This window comes from Nelusetta ayraudi, unplaced genomic scaffold (assembly GCF_046127955.1).
Source record: "Nelusetta ayraudi isolate G7.1 ecotype Tasmania unplaced genomic scaffold, CSIRO-AGI_Nayr_v1 ptg000018l, whole genome shotgun sequence".
NCBI lineage: Eukaryota > Metazoa > Chordata > Actinopteri > Tetraodontiformes > Monacanthidae > Nelusetta > Nelusetta ayraudi.
Window position 1 is genome coordinate 1,837,128 of NW_027466068.1, and position 17,828 is coordinate 1,854,955.

A 17,828-nucleotide genomic window follows, 5' to 3' on the forward strand; every position below is an offset into this window, starting at 1 on the left:
CGCTTGAGGGGTAAATCTTTGAACATTACATTCTTCAAGTGTCAGTGTGTTACATACACACACACGCGCACACACACACACACACACACACGCACCACACACACACACACACACACACACACACACACACTTCCCTAGCAACAAGTGCAGACAGGTTGTTTTGCTTTAGAAAGTGGGAGGGGTCTATTTGTTGTTAAGATCCTGTCTGGGTTCTGTGTGTGTGTGTGTGTGTGTGTACTGTAACCCCCACCCACACCTCCCCATTTACACACACGCACGCACACGCGCAGCGAGAGAGAGGGAGAGAGAGAAATCCCCAGATGAAACTCCAAGAACACAGGGAATTAATTCCTCCTTTATCGTTTGAGTGCATCGGAACCAGTTCCGCAAGGCAACGATAAGTGGAGAACACCGGGGGTGAGAACACGATCCCAGCAGGGCCCCCTTTTGAAGTCGTCTTTCTTCTTGGAACAAGCTTTGGCCCTTAATGTGGCCGGTTCAGGGGATCCATTAAGCGTAATGGTTTTAGGAGGATTGGAACGTTTCATCTCCGAGGGCCAAGAACAAAGTCGGTGGTGATCCCGGGTGGGGGTGGAGGCATCGGGGGGGAGGATTCTGGGATGGGAATTCCCATGGCATGCTGCAAACAGGCTTACACGTGCTAACAGACAGGTGCTACCGCCATCAATCGAGCGTCCGTGGATTGACTTGCTCAGCTTTTTACGAATGGGAACTCGAAGTGTTTCAGGTGAGACGAAACCAGGGACCAAGGGGTAGTTGGGTTGGAGGTGGAGATAGAGGTGGAGGTAGAGGTGGGTGTAGGGGTGGGGTTGGAGGTGGAGATAGAGATGGAGGTAGAGGTGGGTGTAGGGGTGGAGGTGAATGTAGGGTAGGGGTGGAGGTGAAACCCGAGCCCCATCCAAGAACACGGCTGACTGTTGGGGTTTTTAAGCTGACATGCTGTAAGCAGCAGCTGGGTCACATTAGTGTTGGTAAAAGGTGAAGAGGCCAAAACTCGGAAGGTTGAAAAACATTCTGTCCGATTTCGAGTGAACCAACGGAGGTTTCTGTGATGCCAGTGGAAGACGGGTGGTAGCAGGAACTATTTGGGGCTCCCCATGGGTGGGGTGGTGGGGTGTGGGTAAGGGGGGCAGCATTAGCCACATGTGACCACTTGACGGGGAGTCTCAGAGCACTGTGGTATTCCCGTGAACTCTTGCCAAGAGAGTCAATGTGAAAGCCAGATGTCCTCCAAGAAAAACCCTTCTTCTTCTTCTTCTTCTTCTTCTTCTTCTTCTTCTTCTTCTTCTTCTTCTTCTTCTTCTTCTTCTTCTTCTTCTTCTTCTTCGCTCTTGTGCTGCTGTTTAGCCCTGGTCAATCTGCCACCATTTACAGCATCTACAGCGTTCTCTTCAGTACGGGGATGTAACCATGGAGGTCAATCCCGAGACCAAAGACCAAGGACCGACCAGAGCACTGCAAATTTGAAATTGGCCTGAATTTGCTTCACACTAAAAGCAGAAGTTGTCATTGAAATGAATTCATTCAACTGAGAGGAGGCATTTCGGATCTCTCAATTTTCACAAGTTGCTCACAAGTTATTAGGCGGTGGTAGGGGCACGTCAGGACGACTAATTCTTCAGAACAACAGATAAAGATCCAGCGATGACACCAGGAGTGAACTTCAGACGGAGCTGCTCAGCCGCCGGGTGATTAAGCAAGGCGAGGGAGAACCCCAACACGCACCTGCAAAAGCTGGAGACGACATGAAACGAGAGAAAACGCTCCCAAAACAAAAGCCTCATCCAAAGAAAAACCACTTCAGAGGCCTTCAGGGGCCTTCAGAGGGTTAGGTCCTCCCTAATCCAGGGAAGCACTGCACATCTGAGGGAGTGGGGGGAAAAGTAGGGGTGGTGGTAGGGTTGGAGGTAGGGGTGGGTGTGTTCAGGGTAGGGGCGGAGGTGGAGGTGCAGGTGGAGGTAGGGGTGGGGTAGGGTTTTAGGTGGTCCTGGGTGTTTCTAAGTGGTTCTTCTTGTCAGAAGCGCCCCCTACTGCCAGGCTGAGACCCAATCCCCTTCCATGACGCCACTCACACACATACACACACACACACACACACACACACACACTCGCACGCACGCACGCACGCACGCGCGCACACACACACACACACACACACACACACACACACACACACCTTCTGGGGTTAATGACTTTCTGGGTCTTTGCGGTGAGCCGACCTGTACCGACCTGCCGACTCGCTGCTGTGGAAAGTACCCGAGCGAGTGTGAGTGAGTCCACACACACACACACACACACACACACACACACACACACACACACACACACACACACACACACACAGCCTGGGGTTTTGAACCGCGAGTCCCGGCTCGCCTCCCTCTCTCTCTCATCTTTCCCTCGTTTAGCGACGTTAGCCCTTTAATTACAAACATCCGACCAGCCAGCCAGCCATTCCCGTCGCAACAGACGGCGCAAAAAAAATAAAACAGGTTGTCGGACCCGATTCTAAACCCGACATGACGAACCCGCAGCTGCTTTTTCCCTGTCTCAATCTGGCTAGCCCGCATTCTGAGGCTAACGGTTGGGGGTGGGGGGTATTGTTTAGCGTCTACACGCGCTCACTTGTGTTAGCACTGACTACAAGGATAAACCAAGTGTGTGTGTGTCTATGCAAGTGTTTGTTACTCAAATACTTAAAAACTTGGACAAAGTCTTGGTTCCAAGAATGATTTTTCCAAAAAAAAAACTTCCTCCAAATAGAAAAATGAACCTTTTTATATGGAGCCAAACAACCTGAATATGGAACAAAGCGAAGCCTTATACGATACAATGAATACCTTCATATTGTGCACATACAACAATAATCCAATGAACTCATAAAAATAATATTCTTCAATCAAAGTCCTTTCCTGATTGCGCAGCAGAGCATTCTGGGATTTGTAGTATTAACGGCTACCTGTGCTGAATAATAGCGGCAGGCTAGTAGCTCTAGCAGTGATTGTGTATTTAGCCTCGCCTGGGCCAAATACATAATATTACACTGCAGGGGCCAAATTTGGGCCCGCAGGCCAGAGTTTGACACCAATGCTTTAAACAGACGATGAAGCCCAGCAGAGTTACAATATACACCCACCCCAGAGGGTGGCTGTCACCCACCACACAGCCTAATTAAAGACCTCTGGAGGCCCCGGAGAGATGGATGGTGTGTGTGTGTGTGTGTGTGTGTGTGTGTGTGTGTGTGTGTGTGTTACCTACTGTGGCTGCTGGTTACGTGCAGGTGGCTGCAGGGAAACTTTTATCTTTGGCTTTGGACAAGGGTGGGGGGATGGGGGCTCCCTCCCTCCACAGGTGTGTGTGTGTGTGTATATGTGTGGGAGGGTGAGTGAGCATGGAAGGTAAAAGCAGAGAGAGAGAGGGAGAGAGGGAGAGAGAGAGAGAGAGAGAGAGAGAGAGAGAGAGAGAGGGAGAGAGAGAGAGGGAGAGAGGGTGGAGGTGGGGTTGTTAGCTGGACAGAAGTGTGTGTGTATGGAGCACATAGTACATAGTACAATTTGCCTTGATGTGTTCAAATTGGAAAACCAAACCCCATCCAACCCCAAAATTAAAGGCTGTTTTGTCTGTGAAGTGACAGGAAGTGGCTGAGTTCGCATTTTCTGGTTGTTTTGTTTAAAGAAAAGGAAAAAAGGAAAACGGAAGCGCTGCACATAAATACTCGTTGGTACTTGACAGCAAGGGAATTGGAGTATAACAAAGCTGGAGTGGTCCGGCGAGACAGAGTACTCGTGTTGTAGTCAAGATTGTACCGACGGAGACCAAGATATTGTCAAGACCTGAGAGTGTCGAGGTCGAGACAAGACCCACCCAGCTGTCAGAGGGCGAAGGCAGGTTGACACCCTGGACAAGTCGCCAAAGCCAGAGAACCTGGAGAGAACCCACTCAGGCACAAGGAGAACATGCAAACTCCACAAAGAAACGTCCCAGGCCCAGAATCCAACCATGGATAGTATGTTGGAAAGTTTTATTTGCTCATCATTTGCCAGAGGTTGTGTTTTGCATCTATGTGTCACCATGTTAGATTTATATGACATTACAAATGACAAATATAACATTCAAAATCACATAAATAATTATACAATATTGATTATTCCGTTTATAATATTAGGCTGCATCATTATTATTACCACTGCTACCATTATTACCGGTATTTCACTGATGTTGGCATCACTACGATTATTGTGGATAGATATCTGTGCATTGCATTGTTTGCAACTCATGTATTATATTATGTTATGTTATGTTATGTTAAGTTATATTATATATAGCTTCAAACATCATTATCTGTACTTTCCACTTTAAATAAACAACAACAAAAACATCTTTTTACCTCCTAATGTTTGTGTATTTGTAAAAGGTTTCTAATTTAAAATGTTAAAGTTATTGAAAACTTTTAAACCACTGAAATGTATCTTTTCTCCTCGTCGATGGGCCAATCAGTGACACTCATTTGTACCGCCGGTACTGCGTCGCCCACGTATGAATTTACAACAGTGAAATGCCGCCACCTACTGGTGGCGCTGCAGTACTGCGACCGGACGGTGCGGGTCCAAATACATTACATATGTATATAAGGGGTGTGAATCTTTCACTCACAAAACGATCCGATTCAAATCTCGATTCACAAGCTACGATCCGATTCAGGGACGATTCATAAAAAAAAATAGTTAATAATTTGGTATGATTCGATCCGATTCGGTTCAGTGCGATTTTAATACAAATGGACAATTTAACCCCAAGTGCTTATTTTCACTTTACCGATCTTTACCGATCCAGGGCTCCATCAACCGATGCACTCGGATCTCATACGTCACAGACCGATAACCGATTCAAATCGATTTATCTTTACACCACTAATGTATATGAATGTATTTATGTATATATGTGTGTATGTAGGTAAATATATATATATATACACACACACACACACACACAAATTTATATATATATGTACACACACACACACACACACACACACACACACACACACACACACACACACACAAATACATATATATGCTTCTATTCTAAAGAAAACATTGGTAATACACCTGAAAATATGAAAACAATGGTCAGCATATGACTGCAGCCAGGTTACCTGATCGGAATTTGTGTTCCTGACTCCTCAGGTACTGCATTTTTTTGTGCCTGCATATCATTAGGGCAAAAACCTTTGCGGATTTGACTCGGAGGTGGCGGAGATTTCGGCCGCAACGTTGCCACAAAATCGGGCGTCATTTACCGCTGCTCTCCATTGTTTGTGGATCCGGCCCACAGTTGCTATATTTACGAGGTTATAGAATGAAGTCACAGAAAATAGTCAGGACGTCACTGCTTCGATGTGGCTGCATGCAGCATTTATTTGTTCATATTTTATGTGGAAGCACACATGCTTCCCATAAGAAATAGTACAAAAATTGACCAACTCCTCTTTTTTTGACAATGACTTAAAAACTAAGTGGAGGTAAACAGAGTACATAGGTTTCTGATAAACACTGAGACAACATGCACGTTCCATTCATATAAATACACAGTATCAAAGGATGGCTCCAACTTGCAAGCGTTTGACTCAAGTCAGGTTTTTTTTTTTTTTTCCCTTGCTGTGTTAAGGCTCGCTGAATGTCCCGCGCGAGCCTCAAAGGGACCCGGCGTCCCTTTCTGTCTTGGCAAGCTCGTATATCAAAACATGCTTTTGAAGTGTTGTACATGCCTCTGGTGGGACTGCAACTGCGGACAGAAGGAAATGCGATGTGGCTTTTCTGCAGACAATGTCGCACACACGGATCCAGAATGCTCAAGCGTCGTCCATTTGTGTTTTAGCGCTTCACACTCAAATTCAACTCTGCAGCTCCCCATGCCCTGTAAACTTGTGAAGGCTCACCAAGCAGTGAGGTGAACCTTCGTAATAGGTTGTTAATATTAGTTATATTTATGTAAAAACAAACAAAAAAAAACATTTAGAGGCGAGCGAAAGCTTGCACCCGGCGCTTCTTGACAGACATAACAGCAGCTCATCACACCAAGGAGAACAGAATGGATTACGAGTTACTGCACGTTTGCCTGCATCTTCGCGTGGCAGAAATGCCTGAATACTGTTCACTCCTGCGTTGTACAGATTCAGATTTAAAGGGTCATGCTGTAATGCTCTAGACATTTCCGCAGAGCATAGTGCAAAAATAGTTTGCGTCTTTCTCTCACTTTCATCGCATGAAACAAGGTCTGATATACAGCGGCCACGTTTCTACCAACAGGGCCCACAGCCTTGGCTTCTTTGGAAGTACACTTTGCAGTTGGTCCTTGAGAGGCAGCTACACATATTCCTAGCCTGGATTCTCACAGGTCCATATTGAAAAGGGCAGATTGGAAGAGTTTTCAGCAAAACGTATCATTAAGGAACCTATTGTTGTCCTTCAAAGGAGACGAAGCTCAGGGTTTGGCTGCGGTTAAATTGCAACAAACAAGAAGCAAGTGTCATCTTGTAAACAATGGCGGCCAAAAACATGGAGGCTGCAACACCGGCAGTTTCATCAGAATTCAGCAAAAATGGCATGAAAGGTTTTCCGCCACTCTCAACTGGCGTTGCCAAGTTGAATCAGCCACTGCGGCACCCTTTTACCAACTGGCAAAACCGGCAGGAAAAGAAAATGCTGATCATTGGCTAGAGACAGATGGTGCACCCAGTCACCTTCCAAATAGGTTTCTCGAAAAGGCCTCCCTTTAAGAATATTGAGTTTTCTTATTGATTTCTTTAGGTAGGATTCATGAAATGTTCCATCATGTTCTCTGTACCAGGCTTCATTTGTTGTGTTTTTAAAACAGTCGCAGAAGTTCGACCTAAAAAAAAAAAAAAAAAAAAAAATGATGTTGCAACGTTAGCTGTGCAGGGCTACTGCAATTCCCCAGATAAATGAAATCTATCTGATCTTTCAAACATTCACTCCATTTTGTTCAGTCATTCCTTTCTTTAACATATTTTTTTGCCCCTTTTCAGTCTCCATCTCCTGGGGAACTGTGGTTGAAATGTGACCATTGTATAACATAACAAACATAACAATGTAAAGATGAAAAAACAAAACACTGAAGCTGCCGTAGACACAGGTGGCCTGACACTGCAAGTATGTTCAAAATGATAACATTGATATCAATCTGAGCACTGAATAATATCATTTGTCAATGTTTACTTTCTCCATAAGTAGGTTTGATATTAAATGAACACTTCACTTTGGAAATGATTCCCTCTCGTCCTGTGAGCTGATTAACACTCATCACCACTCTCACGTTTGATAAAACAGCAGTAGCAACAATCAGAAGACCATAAACCAACTTTAGCTTAGCCAAAACTAGCTGCAGCTAACCGCAGCTGTGACAGTTTTCCAGGAGAATCCATGAGCCTAGAAATTTTTACTTAGCAGGTAAACTTCAGTGATATGGTGAATTTAGTCTGGTAGTACACAGGCAAACAAATTAGAGAGGTAGTGACTCATTAGTCACCACAGCGTGTTTTAGTGGCAGTGGGAGACGTTGTTATTGTTGATTAGCTTAGCCTTTAGCTAAGATACGTGTTGAGTGTGTTGTTGAACTCTCTATCCACAAATTCTGCTGTTTTGGCACAAGTGCAAATTGTGGCATTTAATTGGGATTTAGTTTTAACACTGGTATGGCGGTTGTGGGAAATTTTACAATTAAAAAAAATCCGAACTTTGACTAAATTTACCGTAGAAAAAAAAGCTAAAAACCTAAGGAAATAAACATAGAAACAGTTGATTTTATACTCTTTACGTACCATAAGACATAATTAAAGAATGAATAAAATACCTGACTGATATACCTTTTTATCTTTAAGTATTTCTGAAAATAAATATTTTTGGCTGACACATCTTTAAGTAAAAAAAAAAAAAAGGGTTAAAAAATGTTAACGCTGATATTGCAAGTCAGGATGCAAAATATGACAAAATGTACAAATCAAAACGGATATTTACAAAGCAGGGGTTAACCAAATGAAAACACAAACACCACTTGTGCAGACGTGAATCGGTACACTCAAACTAGTGAGGTAAATTAACAATACTTTTTTTTTTCTATAATAAAAAAAAAGAAGATTCTGAAACCAAATCTTTAGGCTGACAGAATTGTCACAACAGTGTGCATATATTCACCAAAAAAAAAAGATAAAGTCTCTGATTTGAAAGAGGCAAGCCCCGGCGAACACTTAAGTAAGTTGACTGTCAAATGTTGCGGCGTGTGCTGCAAATTTAGGGGTAAATGCTCGAAATACACTCCACACCGAAAAGCGTGTGGAGCGGTGGGGACCAGGACGGAGCTCCACTCCTTTCAGTCCTTCCTGACAGGCGGCGCTGAGGGCACATTTAACCCCCACCCTCTCCCATACCCTCCTCATCCCTTGCAGACACAATACGGCAGACGGCATGTGCAACAGAAACCACCTGTGACTCTCCAGACGTTCCCTCTGCAACATCAGGGAGGCCTCTCTTCAGCGCTGCAGAGGGCGACAGGTTGTTTTACAAAGCACAAGCGCGCAGGTTTTCTTGGGGGGTGTTTCGGAGGGGGGGGGGGGTGGGCAGCGGGTCGGCATTGATGGCGAGGCACTCTTCATGCATCCTCCATGTAGCAGCAAGAAGTCGGTGTCCTTCTCTCTCGTCCGTCCGTCTGTCTCTCTCACCGGGACGCCTTTTTTGTGAAATGGAGGTTGTTTTCTTGGGAGACACAGGACGCACACACGGACGACGGGTCGCTGCAGAACCAGCTGGGTGGGGGCCCGGGAGAGGCTTCAGACGTTAAGGGCCCGGGCGTCAAAGAGAGGTGGGTGTGGGGAGGGTGGGAGGTCGGCGCTTCAGAGGTGAGTCTCCTCCTTGGTCTCCGTGCCAAAGTCCTGCTGGTTCTTGGCGCTGCGCACCTGTCCCACCTGCGCGTCCTCCGGCATGTGCGCCAGCGGGTCGGAGCGGATGATGTACCTGCAGAGGCGAGAAAACACACGACAGGATGTGGCACAGCTGACAGAGTCTGAGTGGAATAATCGGAGGTAAAAGAGGACAGGTTAATACACTGTGTTTGTCAAGAGGGGTCCCGACGCACAGGCACCACATCTTCATTATTTGTAGACTCTTATTGTTATGGAGCCATCGGGCTGTAGAACACACGTTGCTGTAATTACGCAGATTTCCCATAAATGTGTGATGAATAAAAGCAAGTCGTCAGCATACAAAGTTGGTAGGTTTCCACCAGCCGGCTCCAATGGTAGAAAAATAAATATAGATTAAATGTATCCACGTCTGAATGTAATTAAGAGACAATTTTATTTTTTGTCAGTACATCCAACCCCCCCCCCCCCCACAGCACCCCGGTCAACCTCTTACACAATGTCATTGAGCTCCAGCATGGTGTCGGGAGGAGGGTTGATGAGCACGTAGGACAGCGTGTTCTGGTGGTCGTTCATCTCATCTAGACAGAGAGAGAGAGAGAGAGAGAGAGAAAGAGAGAGAGAGAAGAAACCCTCAGAGCTGCTCTGGAGACCCCGCCCACCCCGGCCCCTCTGCCCCCTCCGCCCCCTCCTCCACTAAACACAACACCAGCCAGGAAACGAGTCTGCCAGCTACACAAAATCAAATGCTTTTCTTCTTTCAAACCTATTGTTGGGTTTGACGCAGGACTACTGACGAAGTGAAGCAGGTGAGGTCTGTCTGTGAATGCGCGTCAAAAGGCTAAGAGGCGGTTCTCCCAACTGCAGATCTGGAAATGACCAAAAGCTGACTCGTCGTTATTTTGATCCGTGGATCCATATTTGTTTTGGAAAAATTGCACCGCAATGAAAAAAACAACAACAGCTGGTTTACTCAAGTTGTGTTCAACACCATTGACTTAAACAGTTTAAAGGATTTATTATTTATTTATTACAGTGTTTTATTAAGAACTGTACTTTTTTCAAAGTTAAGAGTTAATACTGTGGGAAAACACAAATCTTCCTTTCAAAATGCTGAATGAAAAATGACTCAGTAGGAAACAAATGTCGACCTGCTGCACTGGACTCGCTGATATGAATGCAGTTTAGCCGACTGGGTCGTGAAGTGATCCAGCGATATGTAGTGAGAGCGCTAGAACGCTTGCGTGTGTTTGTCTGGGATGTGTTGAGCGCCCTCTGGCGGCGGCTGCGACTCGCGTGGTAAACAGAGGAAGGGAGGGGCGGGGGAAGAGGGATCATGTGACCACCCACCTGCTGCGGCCCAAGTCGGGCGGGGTGGTAGAGAGGGAGTGTGGGGGGGGGGGGGGGGGGGGGCAACCCTTACTGACAGAGTGTACAGAGGGCTACAGGGTGAAGGGGGTTGGGGGGAGAGGAGGGGAGGGGAGGGGAGGAGAGGGGTGTTTGGCCCATGCTGCCCGCTGACTCAGTCGGCCCCCGGGCCCCCCCGCCACCCCCGTCCACACATGCGCAGCGTCAGGTCGGAGCCGTGCATGCAGGCAGCAGCGTCCACGGTGACAAGATCGGCCGCTGATCGCATTCCACGCCCAGCAGGCCCAGCAGGTCCAGAGAGGCCATGCCAACGGAAGGTACGCAGCCCCTCTCCTCCCCCACACTCCACCCAGAGACAGAGGGTGGCACAGACAGACACACAGACAGACACACACTCACACACACACACACGGGTCATGCTCCAGCATCCGTCAGACTGGACCAACGTAGAGCGACTCAAACCAAACTGGGAGCGGAGCGGAACCCGTCGGGACAGCGTGGGAGTGGAAGAAGCGCAGCTGAGGCGCAACTACACCTGGGTCCTACGTGTCGATATGGAACAGAGTGGAAGAACTGCGGATTGAACTACACCATGGCCCCGTCCACAAAGAAAACCAAAAACACACCACATACTGACAGTACTGGATGTACTCCAACAAAATACCGCATCTGTGTGACAAGATGATTACTGGACTGGACTATTACTGGATGTGCGAGGCTTTATTCTCACTTAATAAGATCTCAAAAACAGGGCTAAAATAGTAGGTGTCCATATCTGACCATCACTTCACTTCCTGCACCTCATCACCGCTAAGGAACATGGGTAACGTAGTCTCATTTCAACGTTTACTAGGGCTATGCTAGATAATGATAAAATGAGAAGGTGTACCCAAACCTTTGACTGGTAGTCTATATGCTAAAGTAAACTTTATCCCTTTGTGATGTCACAAAGTGCGCTGATGCCTTTACAGAAAGTCTTTCCTTCCGGTCGCCATCAGACTTTTTAATGTGCGATAACTGTTAGCCCAGTACTCGTTTTCAGCACTTCATCACTCCTGCACGTCGCTTGGCCTGCTTTTTATTTCTTTATTCATTGTCTATATGTAAGTGTAAGATTGTGTATACTTCTTTATTATACTGGCTGGTTTTAGTTGTGGGTCGACTGGTTTTATTTTTGTTACCCAAGTGTCTTGAGGGTACTGTATGAATGTTGCTGCTGTGACAATTGAATTTCCTTTAAAGGATTAATAAAGTACATCTAATCTCATCTAATCTAATGTCCTTGATACCTCTCCGAGAGTAGTGTCAACAGACTGGTAGAACAACCTCAGTCTGGTGCCACTGTGTTGTGTGTGTGCGCATTTGTGTGTGTGTGTGTGTGTGTTTGTGTGGACATGAGTGTGACTGTGGGTGTGTTGGGACCAAAAAAAATTGACCTCATCAGCCGGAGCTTTGCAACACAGGTCAGTCTCATTGTTTTACGTGCAGTTTGTCTTTGTGGACACTCTTGTGTGATTCATGTTCGTTGCTCTCACTTCAAGCAGGTCAACATCGCTGTTGGAAAGCTTGGCTTTGAATCCACAGGAGGACACACATTGTGTTTTTCTCTTCCTCACACTGCAGAAAATGAATGTGAGGCTGCAGACTAAAGACAACTTATTAGCGTAATCTACGGATAAACGATGACAAACAGCAGCTGCATCGAGGCGGCCATGGTATAAATCCAACAATTCAAGAAAGAGAAAACAGGCTTTCAAGGCGTCTTGATGAATGGAGAACACTTGAGATGCACGCTGCAGATTTTATTGTGGCCAATTTTATTGTGCTGGTGTCACTGACTGATTAGTTTATATTTCAGGATTAAAATTAGAAGCTACAACAGCCTGATTCCCCCCCCCCCCTAATTCATAAATAGAAATAGAAAACGTAGGTGTATGTATTTAGTTACAGAAAGTCTCTAAAAAACAAGAACTATTCAGGTCCAATTTGCAAATTCTATAATAGAATATAATAGAATAAAATACAATAAAGTATAAACAAGAAGCGGGACTGTCGTGCATCCATGCCAAATTTCCCTTCAGCAGGACACCTGGGAATCCTTTCTACATGTGAAAAGTGTCCTACGTGTCCTACATGTGTCTATGGCAAACCTTCCATCCACAGACACGACGGGTTCCGCCCAGCTCACAAAGCCAAACTGATTGCCCTGCAAGGTACTCTGGCCACTTGGGGGACGTCGAGTCACGAGGACACAATGCAGAAAAGACCAGACAGAGAGGAAAAAAAAAAAGTGTAGATAGGAGGAGGAGGAGGAGGAGAGCGAGACAGTGAGAGGCTGGCTGCTGATCTACCACTCGCTCGCTCGCACGCTCACACGCACTCATGCAGCAGAAGTTGCAGTAACATGATCGGCCAGCTAACCTGACGGCCTGGTCCCCTCTGTATACGGCTGCTCTGAAATGTCCTGCAACTCTAAGCAACGGCATTCATTCCTGTTAGTTTCCATGTTATGGTTTGACTATGAACAGAGTCTCAAGATGGACACATCTGGGGCCCTGCCATGGATTGAGTGCACTAATCTTCCAATGGATGCCGGTGAAAGGGTGAAAAAAAAAAACACCTTTCTCCACACGATGGGACGTGAACCACTCACAAGTTTGTCAATGACGGTCACACACACACACACACGCACAAGCACACGGATTACCTTGCAAATATCCTAGATTTACTCGATTCATGACATCGCTCGCAGTGAGATTTGAAACATCCTCTACAAGCCAAAAGGGGGAAACAGAGACAGAGCGATAGAGAGCGGCAGAAGAGGCAGAAAGAAGGAAGAAGAAGAAGAAAGGGGGAGGGACAAGGGGAAAAATCAGGCAGGCAGCGAATGCATTTGCACTTTCAAAAAGAACTCTGTTTTCTGAGAAAGAAATGAAGAGGTGAGAGCGATGCAAAGAAGCCATGCGTTCCATGTGCGCACAGAATCACTTCCAAATGATTCATCGGTCACATGACATGATCCTGTCGGGGTAATCCTCACTGACATTCAAGGAGATCTTGAGCTTTTGGGGTTCTCCCTGCAACGTATTCAATCGACACCGTCACGTTACTTCAGGTGAGGCTAAGAAAACGAAAAAAAAACAAAAAAAACACAAAAAACAAAAACCAAACAACAACATCTGGAGCAATGATTCTGCTTTGGGGGAGGTGAAGCGTGAAGCCGGGAGGAGAGACGGAACTCGAGGGAGACAAAAAGAAAAAAGGTGGAGAGGTGAGCGAGAGGAGAGTAGCCAAGGGGTGCAGGGTTCTGCTGCTGCTCCCCCGTCTCCATGCACGACGTGTGTGTCTGCGGTGGGACGATGGCGGGGTGCCACGTCGGTCAACGGCCACTGATGTCCAAACAAACGACCAGACTTGACTGGAGGTGAACGATGAGGTGTTGAGATGTAATGGTGGCCTGAGTGTGTCAAGACCCGCAACAACCGAGTCTGAACAGATAATGAGGTGAAATGACATGGCGAACAAAAAAAAAAAAAAAAATAGAAAGAAAATACAGGACTGGAGTACTTTTTTAAAATTCAGCTGTGGTCAAAGCAGAAATAACGTCATCGTTTTGAGTTTGGCCAACGACTAACTTGCCAATGCTAGAATTTGGTGGTGAGTCCGACTTGGAGCAGTGAAAGCACCTCTGGCCAATGTGTGACTATACTGTACTTGTTCACCAAGAGGAGTTCACCTATGTATTAGCGGACTAATACATTGCGACCAGTGAAAATTCTCTTTGTTATCATGAGCATTCGATGACTGACGAACTGAGGCTGCATTTGCAAGTTCAGCGACTTTCACTTCAGCCACTTCACGCGCCATTTAACTCAATCAACTGCCTCATTTCTGCTGCCACAGCTGCAGCGGCTTCAATCCTGGCAGCAAAAACATTTTCAAATAGACCTTTAAAAAGAAGAAGAAAAGAACAAATGTCAAACCTCACGGATTTATGGCCACATCCAAAGTTGCCAATCGACAAAGTTACACTGTACACCCTGTTGGGATTTGCAGTTGTTTTCCTGTTTCCCCTCCTCCCTTCCTGTTCTTTTCTGTCTCCCCTGCCTGGCAGCTGGCCTGGGAGGGATCATCAACGTGACCAGCTACACCTGCTCCCTTTGACTCACCTGCCACCGGTCCATCTGATTGCCCTCAGCTCATCCACACCTGTATTTAAACCGTGTCCGATCACCTTGCCGCTGCCAGGTCGTCACCTGCTTATCTGCATTTTTCCTTTTCCCAGCCCTTCGGTTTTTGGACCGACTCCCTGACGTCCCATGAGCTGCTGTTGAAGGCCTCATGAGGGACAGAGCATGTTACGGCTGCCGTCTTTGGCGTATGTATGTTGGTGTGTGTGTATGTGTGTGTCTCCCGCTGCCCTTCGTCTGTTGTTGTCGTTTGTCGTAATTATTTTTGTTAAATCATTAAAAACATCTTAATTTTGAAACCTGCTCGTGGAACTTGTTTGGTGGTCCCGATTTTGTTACTCACCATTTCCCCCTAGACTAAGGGGCTCGTAGCAGAGCATTAGCATGGGTTGAAGCTCTGAGCTCCAACTTTAAAATCAGCCTACTGCCAGACAGGGGGGACAGAAAACAGGAAGCGTGGAAGGGAAACGGGAAAACGACTCCAGATCCCAACAATGTGAGATTAAAGCCCGCAACACTGTAGTGGGTCTACTGTTCCACCCACCGTATCCCACAGTGGGCAGGCCCAGGTGCTTCATGCGGTTCTTCACCAGCTCGGACAGCTCCTGCCGCTCCGAGCGCCGGTACAGGTTGAGCCGCTGCTGCGAGATGCGCTCGGCGCGGCTGGACGGCTTGGCGCTCTTCCTGCTGAGCCGCCGCGCCCACTGCATGCTCTTCTTCCTCAGCAGCGGGTGCTCCGACTGGTCGCTGGTGGTGGAGTTCCTGTGGGACGTCTTCTCCTTCCAGGACTCGCCCCGCTCGCGGTGCTCCATGCCCTGCTCCACGTTGATGGACAGCTGAGACTGGGAGAGCAGGGCGACACTGTGAGTGCCGGCTTCGGAGCAAATTTGAGGCTCAGCTTTATTCTGAATCACCTCGCTTTGATACATTTTTTTTTACTGATGAATGTCAATTGACAAAGGCTGAGTGAAATATCCAAATTTGAGGCTCAAGCACATCTGGATCTTACCTGTGCATTACTGTCCTTGCACTACAATAGGGGGGGGGGACAGGACGAACAGACATTTAAACAGAAAAGAGATGCAATAAAGGCATGGAGGCATTTGAAGCAGAGCCTAAAGAATCAGTGCAATGAGACAGTGACATTGTCTATTGGCCACGTTTTTACTGGTCGGTTTACGGTCGTTTCTATTGGCTCTCCTGAAATGCATCCAAAACAAAATGGTAGCGCTCAGGGAAGGAGCACATGAGTTTCCTTCACCCGTTTAGCAGACAGAGAGGAGAGGAGTACGGATGGAAGAGGAGAAAAAAAGGTTTTAACAATAAGAGGAAAAAGGCAAAACAATAAAGGGAGGGAGCAAAAAGGGCCATACAGGAGTAGGTAAATGAGAATATGCTGCATTTAAAAAAAACAAACAAACCAACCACTAAATAAACAGAGGAATGCTAACATGGCAAACGGTGGCTTGGATATTTCAGAGCCACAAAGCTACTTCTGGAAATGAGTGCAGCCTTGGGTGCGAACTCTTCCGTCGGGACAAAACTTGCCTCTGAGTTGGAGAACATGTGCGACTCTGTGCGATAGATCCCGATGGGGATCTCAGCGCTGGAAGAACAGAGCTTCTGGAAGAGGCGGCCATATGTCCGGATCCACAGGTCCTCCTCCGTTATCTTCATCTGGGAGCGAGAGTCAACGTCACACACACTGGGGAAACTGACACGCGGCTGTGGCTTAATGCGGCTCAGCTTACAGCACACAGGTAGCCGGAGCCGGGCGTGGTGTCCAGGCCGAGCAGAAGCCTCGCAATGGCAATCATGTAGTCTTTGACGAAAGACTGTGAGAAAGAGTTGCAGAGTTGTTGAGGTAAAACTATTTGGATTTAAGGCTAAATGAGGCTGGGTTCACTTTTTAATGTTTCCAAAGGAAATTCAAATTAGAAAAGTTTATTTCTTTAAACTTGATTTTTCATACTTTCAAAAAGCGTGCGCTAAAATATGCAGGTTCAGGAAATCAACCCTTCGTGATGTCAAAAAGGGCATTGTTACGTCTCCACCCAAGTCAGCCACAACACCAACAGTATGGTTTCAGGAAGCTAACACAGAGCGTTTCTCCAGGAGGCCACAAACAGAAGGCTAAATCTACTAGTTTCTGCAGGTCTACAGAATATATATGTATTTGCTATATACAAATGCCTATAGATACAAATACCTAAACATTTATTGTATATGTATATAATGTGTATATATAGATTTTTTTTTTCTTTTACCGTAAAAAGCTAGTTAGTTTCACCCCTTATCAGCATCTAAATTCAAAGGAGCGTTCAGCTGACTTTTAACCAGCAGACAGAGTTGATCTGTTTAATCATCATCCTACATTGAGAGCATAAATAAGGTTGGAAAATCAGGTAAAAACTAGAGAGTGTGTGGATCCACCTGGTACAGCAACGTGTCTAACATGCTGATGCTGAAGACCCGGCCGGCGGCAAATGGCAGGCGGAACATGAAAGCCAAGTTAGAGCCCTTATCTCGCTCATTCTGGAGAAAGAAAGAAAGGAAGACAAAAACAAACACCCACACAAACATGACTTAGGGAAGAAACAGACCTGCATTTGAAAAAAAAAAAGAAACAAAAAAAAAAAACCAAACAAACAAACAAATGAACTTTAACTGTCTGCACACAGCAGAAGTATTTTGTTGGCTTTGATCGTTCAGCAGCTTTCCTCCAGCAGGTGGCAGTCACCCTCGGGCGCAACGGCTCACCTTCTCCAGCTTGGACAGAGCCAGCGAGTAGCAGTCCTTGGCCCGGAACTGCATGAACCTCATGTTGGACGGGTGCGTGAGCTCGGTGATGATGCTGAGGCTGGGGAACAACCTGATTCAGGGGGGGCGAGAGAAGGAAAGGTGCTGCTTAAAGTGGTCGAGTGTTTAGGCACCAAGAGACAGAAAGGAAGGTGGATCAATTCTGTGAATTCCAGTTGCTGAATAAAACAGTGTCTGAGCTTTCTGCCCGAATCCATTCAGCCAAATATCTCTGGAAAACTTGCTGCTTCACACTCCAGTATTATAAACCAATCCGACTGCTACTGTGACGAGGGCCGTCCCTCATCCTACCTGAACATCGTCTGGACGTTGACGATGGTCTTGGCGTCTGCCATGTAGTCCTCTTCGGCGCTCATCGTGCTCTCTTTGTCCACCACCACCAGGTTGTCAGCGTAGATGATTCCACACTGGAGCAGGTTGTCCAGACTGGTCCGGGCACGAGCGGAAGGCATGACGTGTTGAGAAACAAGACAGTAAGGAGCTGATTTGTCACG

The 17,828-nt window shown here is 46.5% G+C and overlaps 1 protein-coding gene across 12 annotated transcripts in view; it reads right to left on the reverse strand.

Moving 5' to 3' along the window:
• Positions 1-5,413: 5,413 nt before the first annotated feature.
• The window catches only part of LOC142887829 (potassium channel subfamily T member 1-like), a 63,941-nt gene continuing 51,526 nt past the window's right edge, over positions 5,414-17,828 (reverse strand). For 6 of the 12 annotated variants that reach the window (XM_076025702.1, XM_076025703.1, XM_076025701.1 and 3 more), the window contains 11 exons: positions 17,626-17,760; positions 17,275-17,386; positions 16,948-17,049; positions 16,266-16,349; positions 16,063-16,191; positions 15,524-15,544; positions 15,059-15,356; positions 13,032-13,094; positions 12,746-12,796; positions 9,453-9,537; positions 5,414-9,050 (listed from right to left, as the gene is read on the reverse strand). In XM_076025702.1, the coding sequence (XP_075881817.1) occupies positions 8,930-9,050; positions 9,453-9,537; positions 12,746-12,796; positions 13,032-13,094; positions 15,059-15,356; positions 15,524-15,544; positions 16,063-16,191; positions 16,266-16,349; positions 16,948-17,049; positions 17,275-17,386; positions 17,626-17,760 (1,201 nt within the window). In that variant the 3' untranslated portion in view covers positions 5,414-8,929. Of the gene's footprint in view, positions 9,051-9,452; positions 9,538-12,224; positions 13,402-15,058; positions 15,357-15,523; positions 15,545-16,062; positions 16,192-16,265; positions 16,350-16,947; positions 17,050-17,274; positions 17,387-17,625; positions 17,761-17,828 lie in introns of those variants that run through there. The other 6 variants (XM_076025711.1, XM_076025707.1, XM_076025712.1 and 3 more) reach the window with 3 other exon arrangements.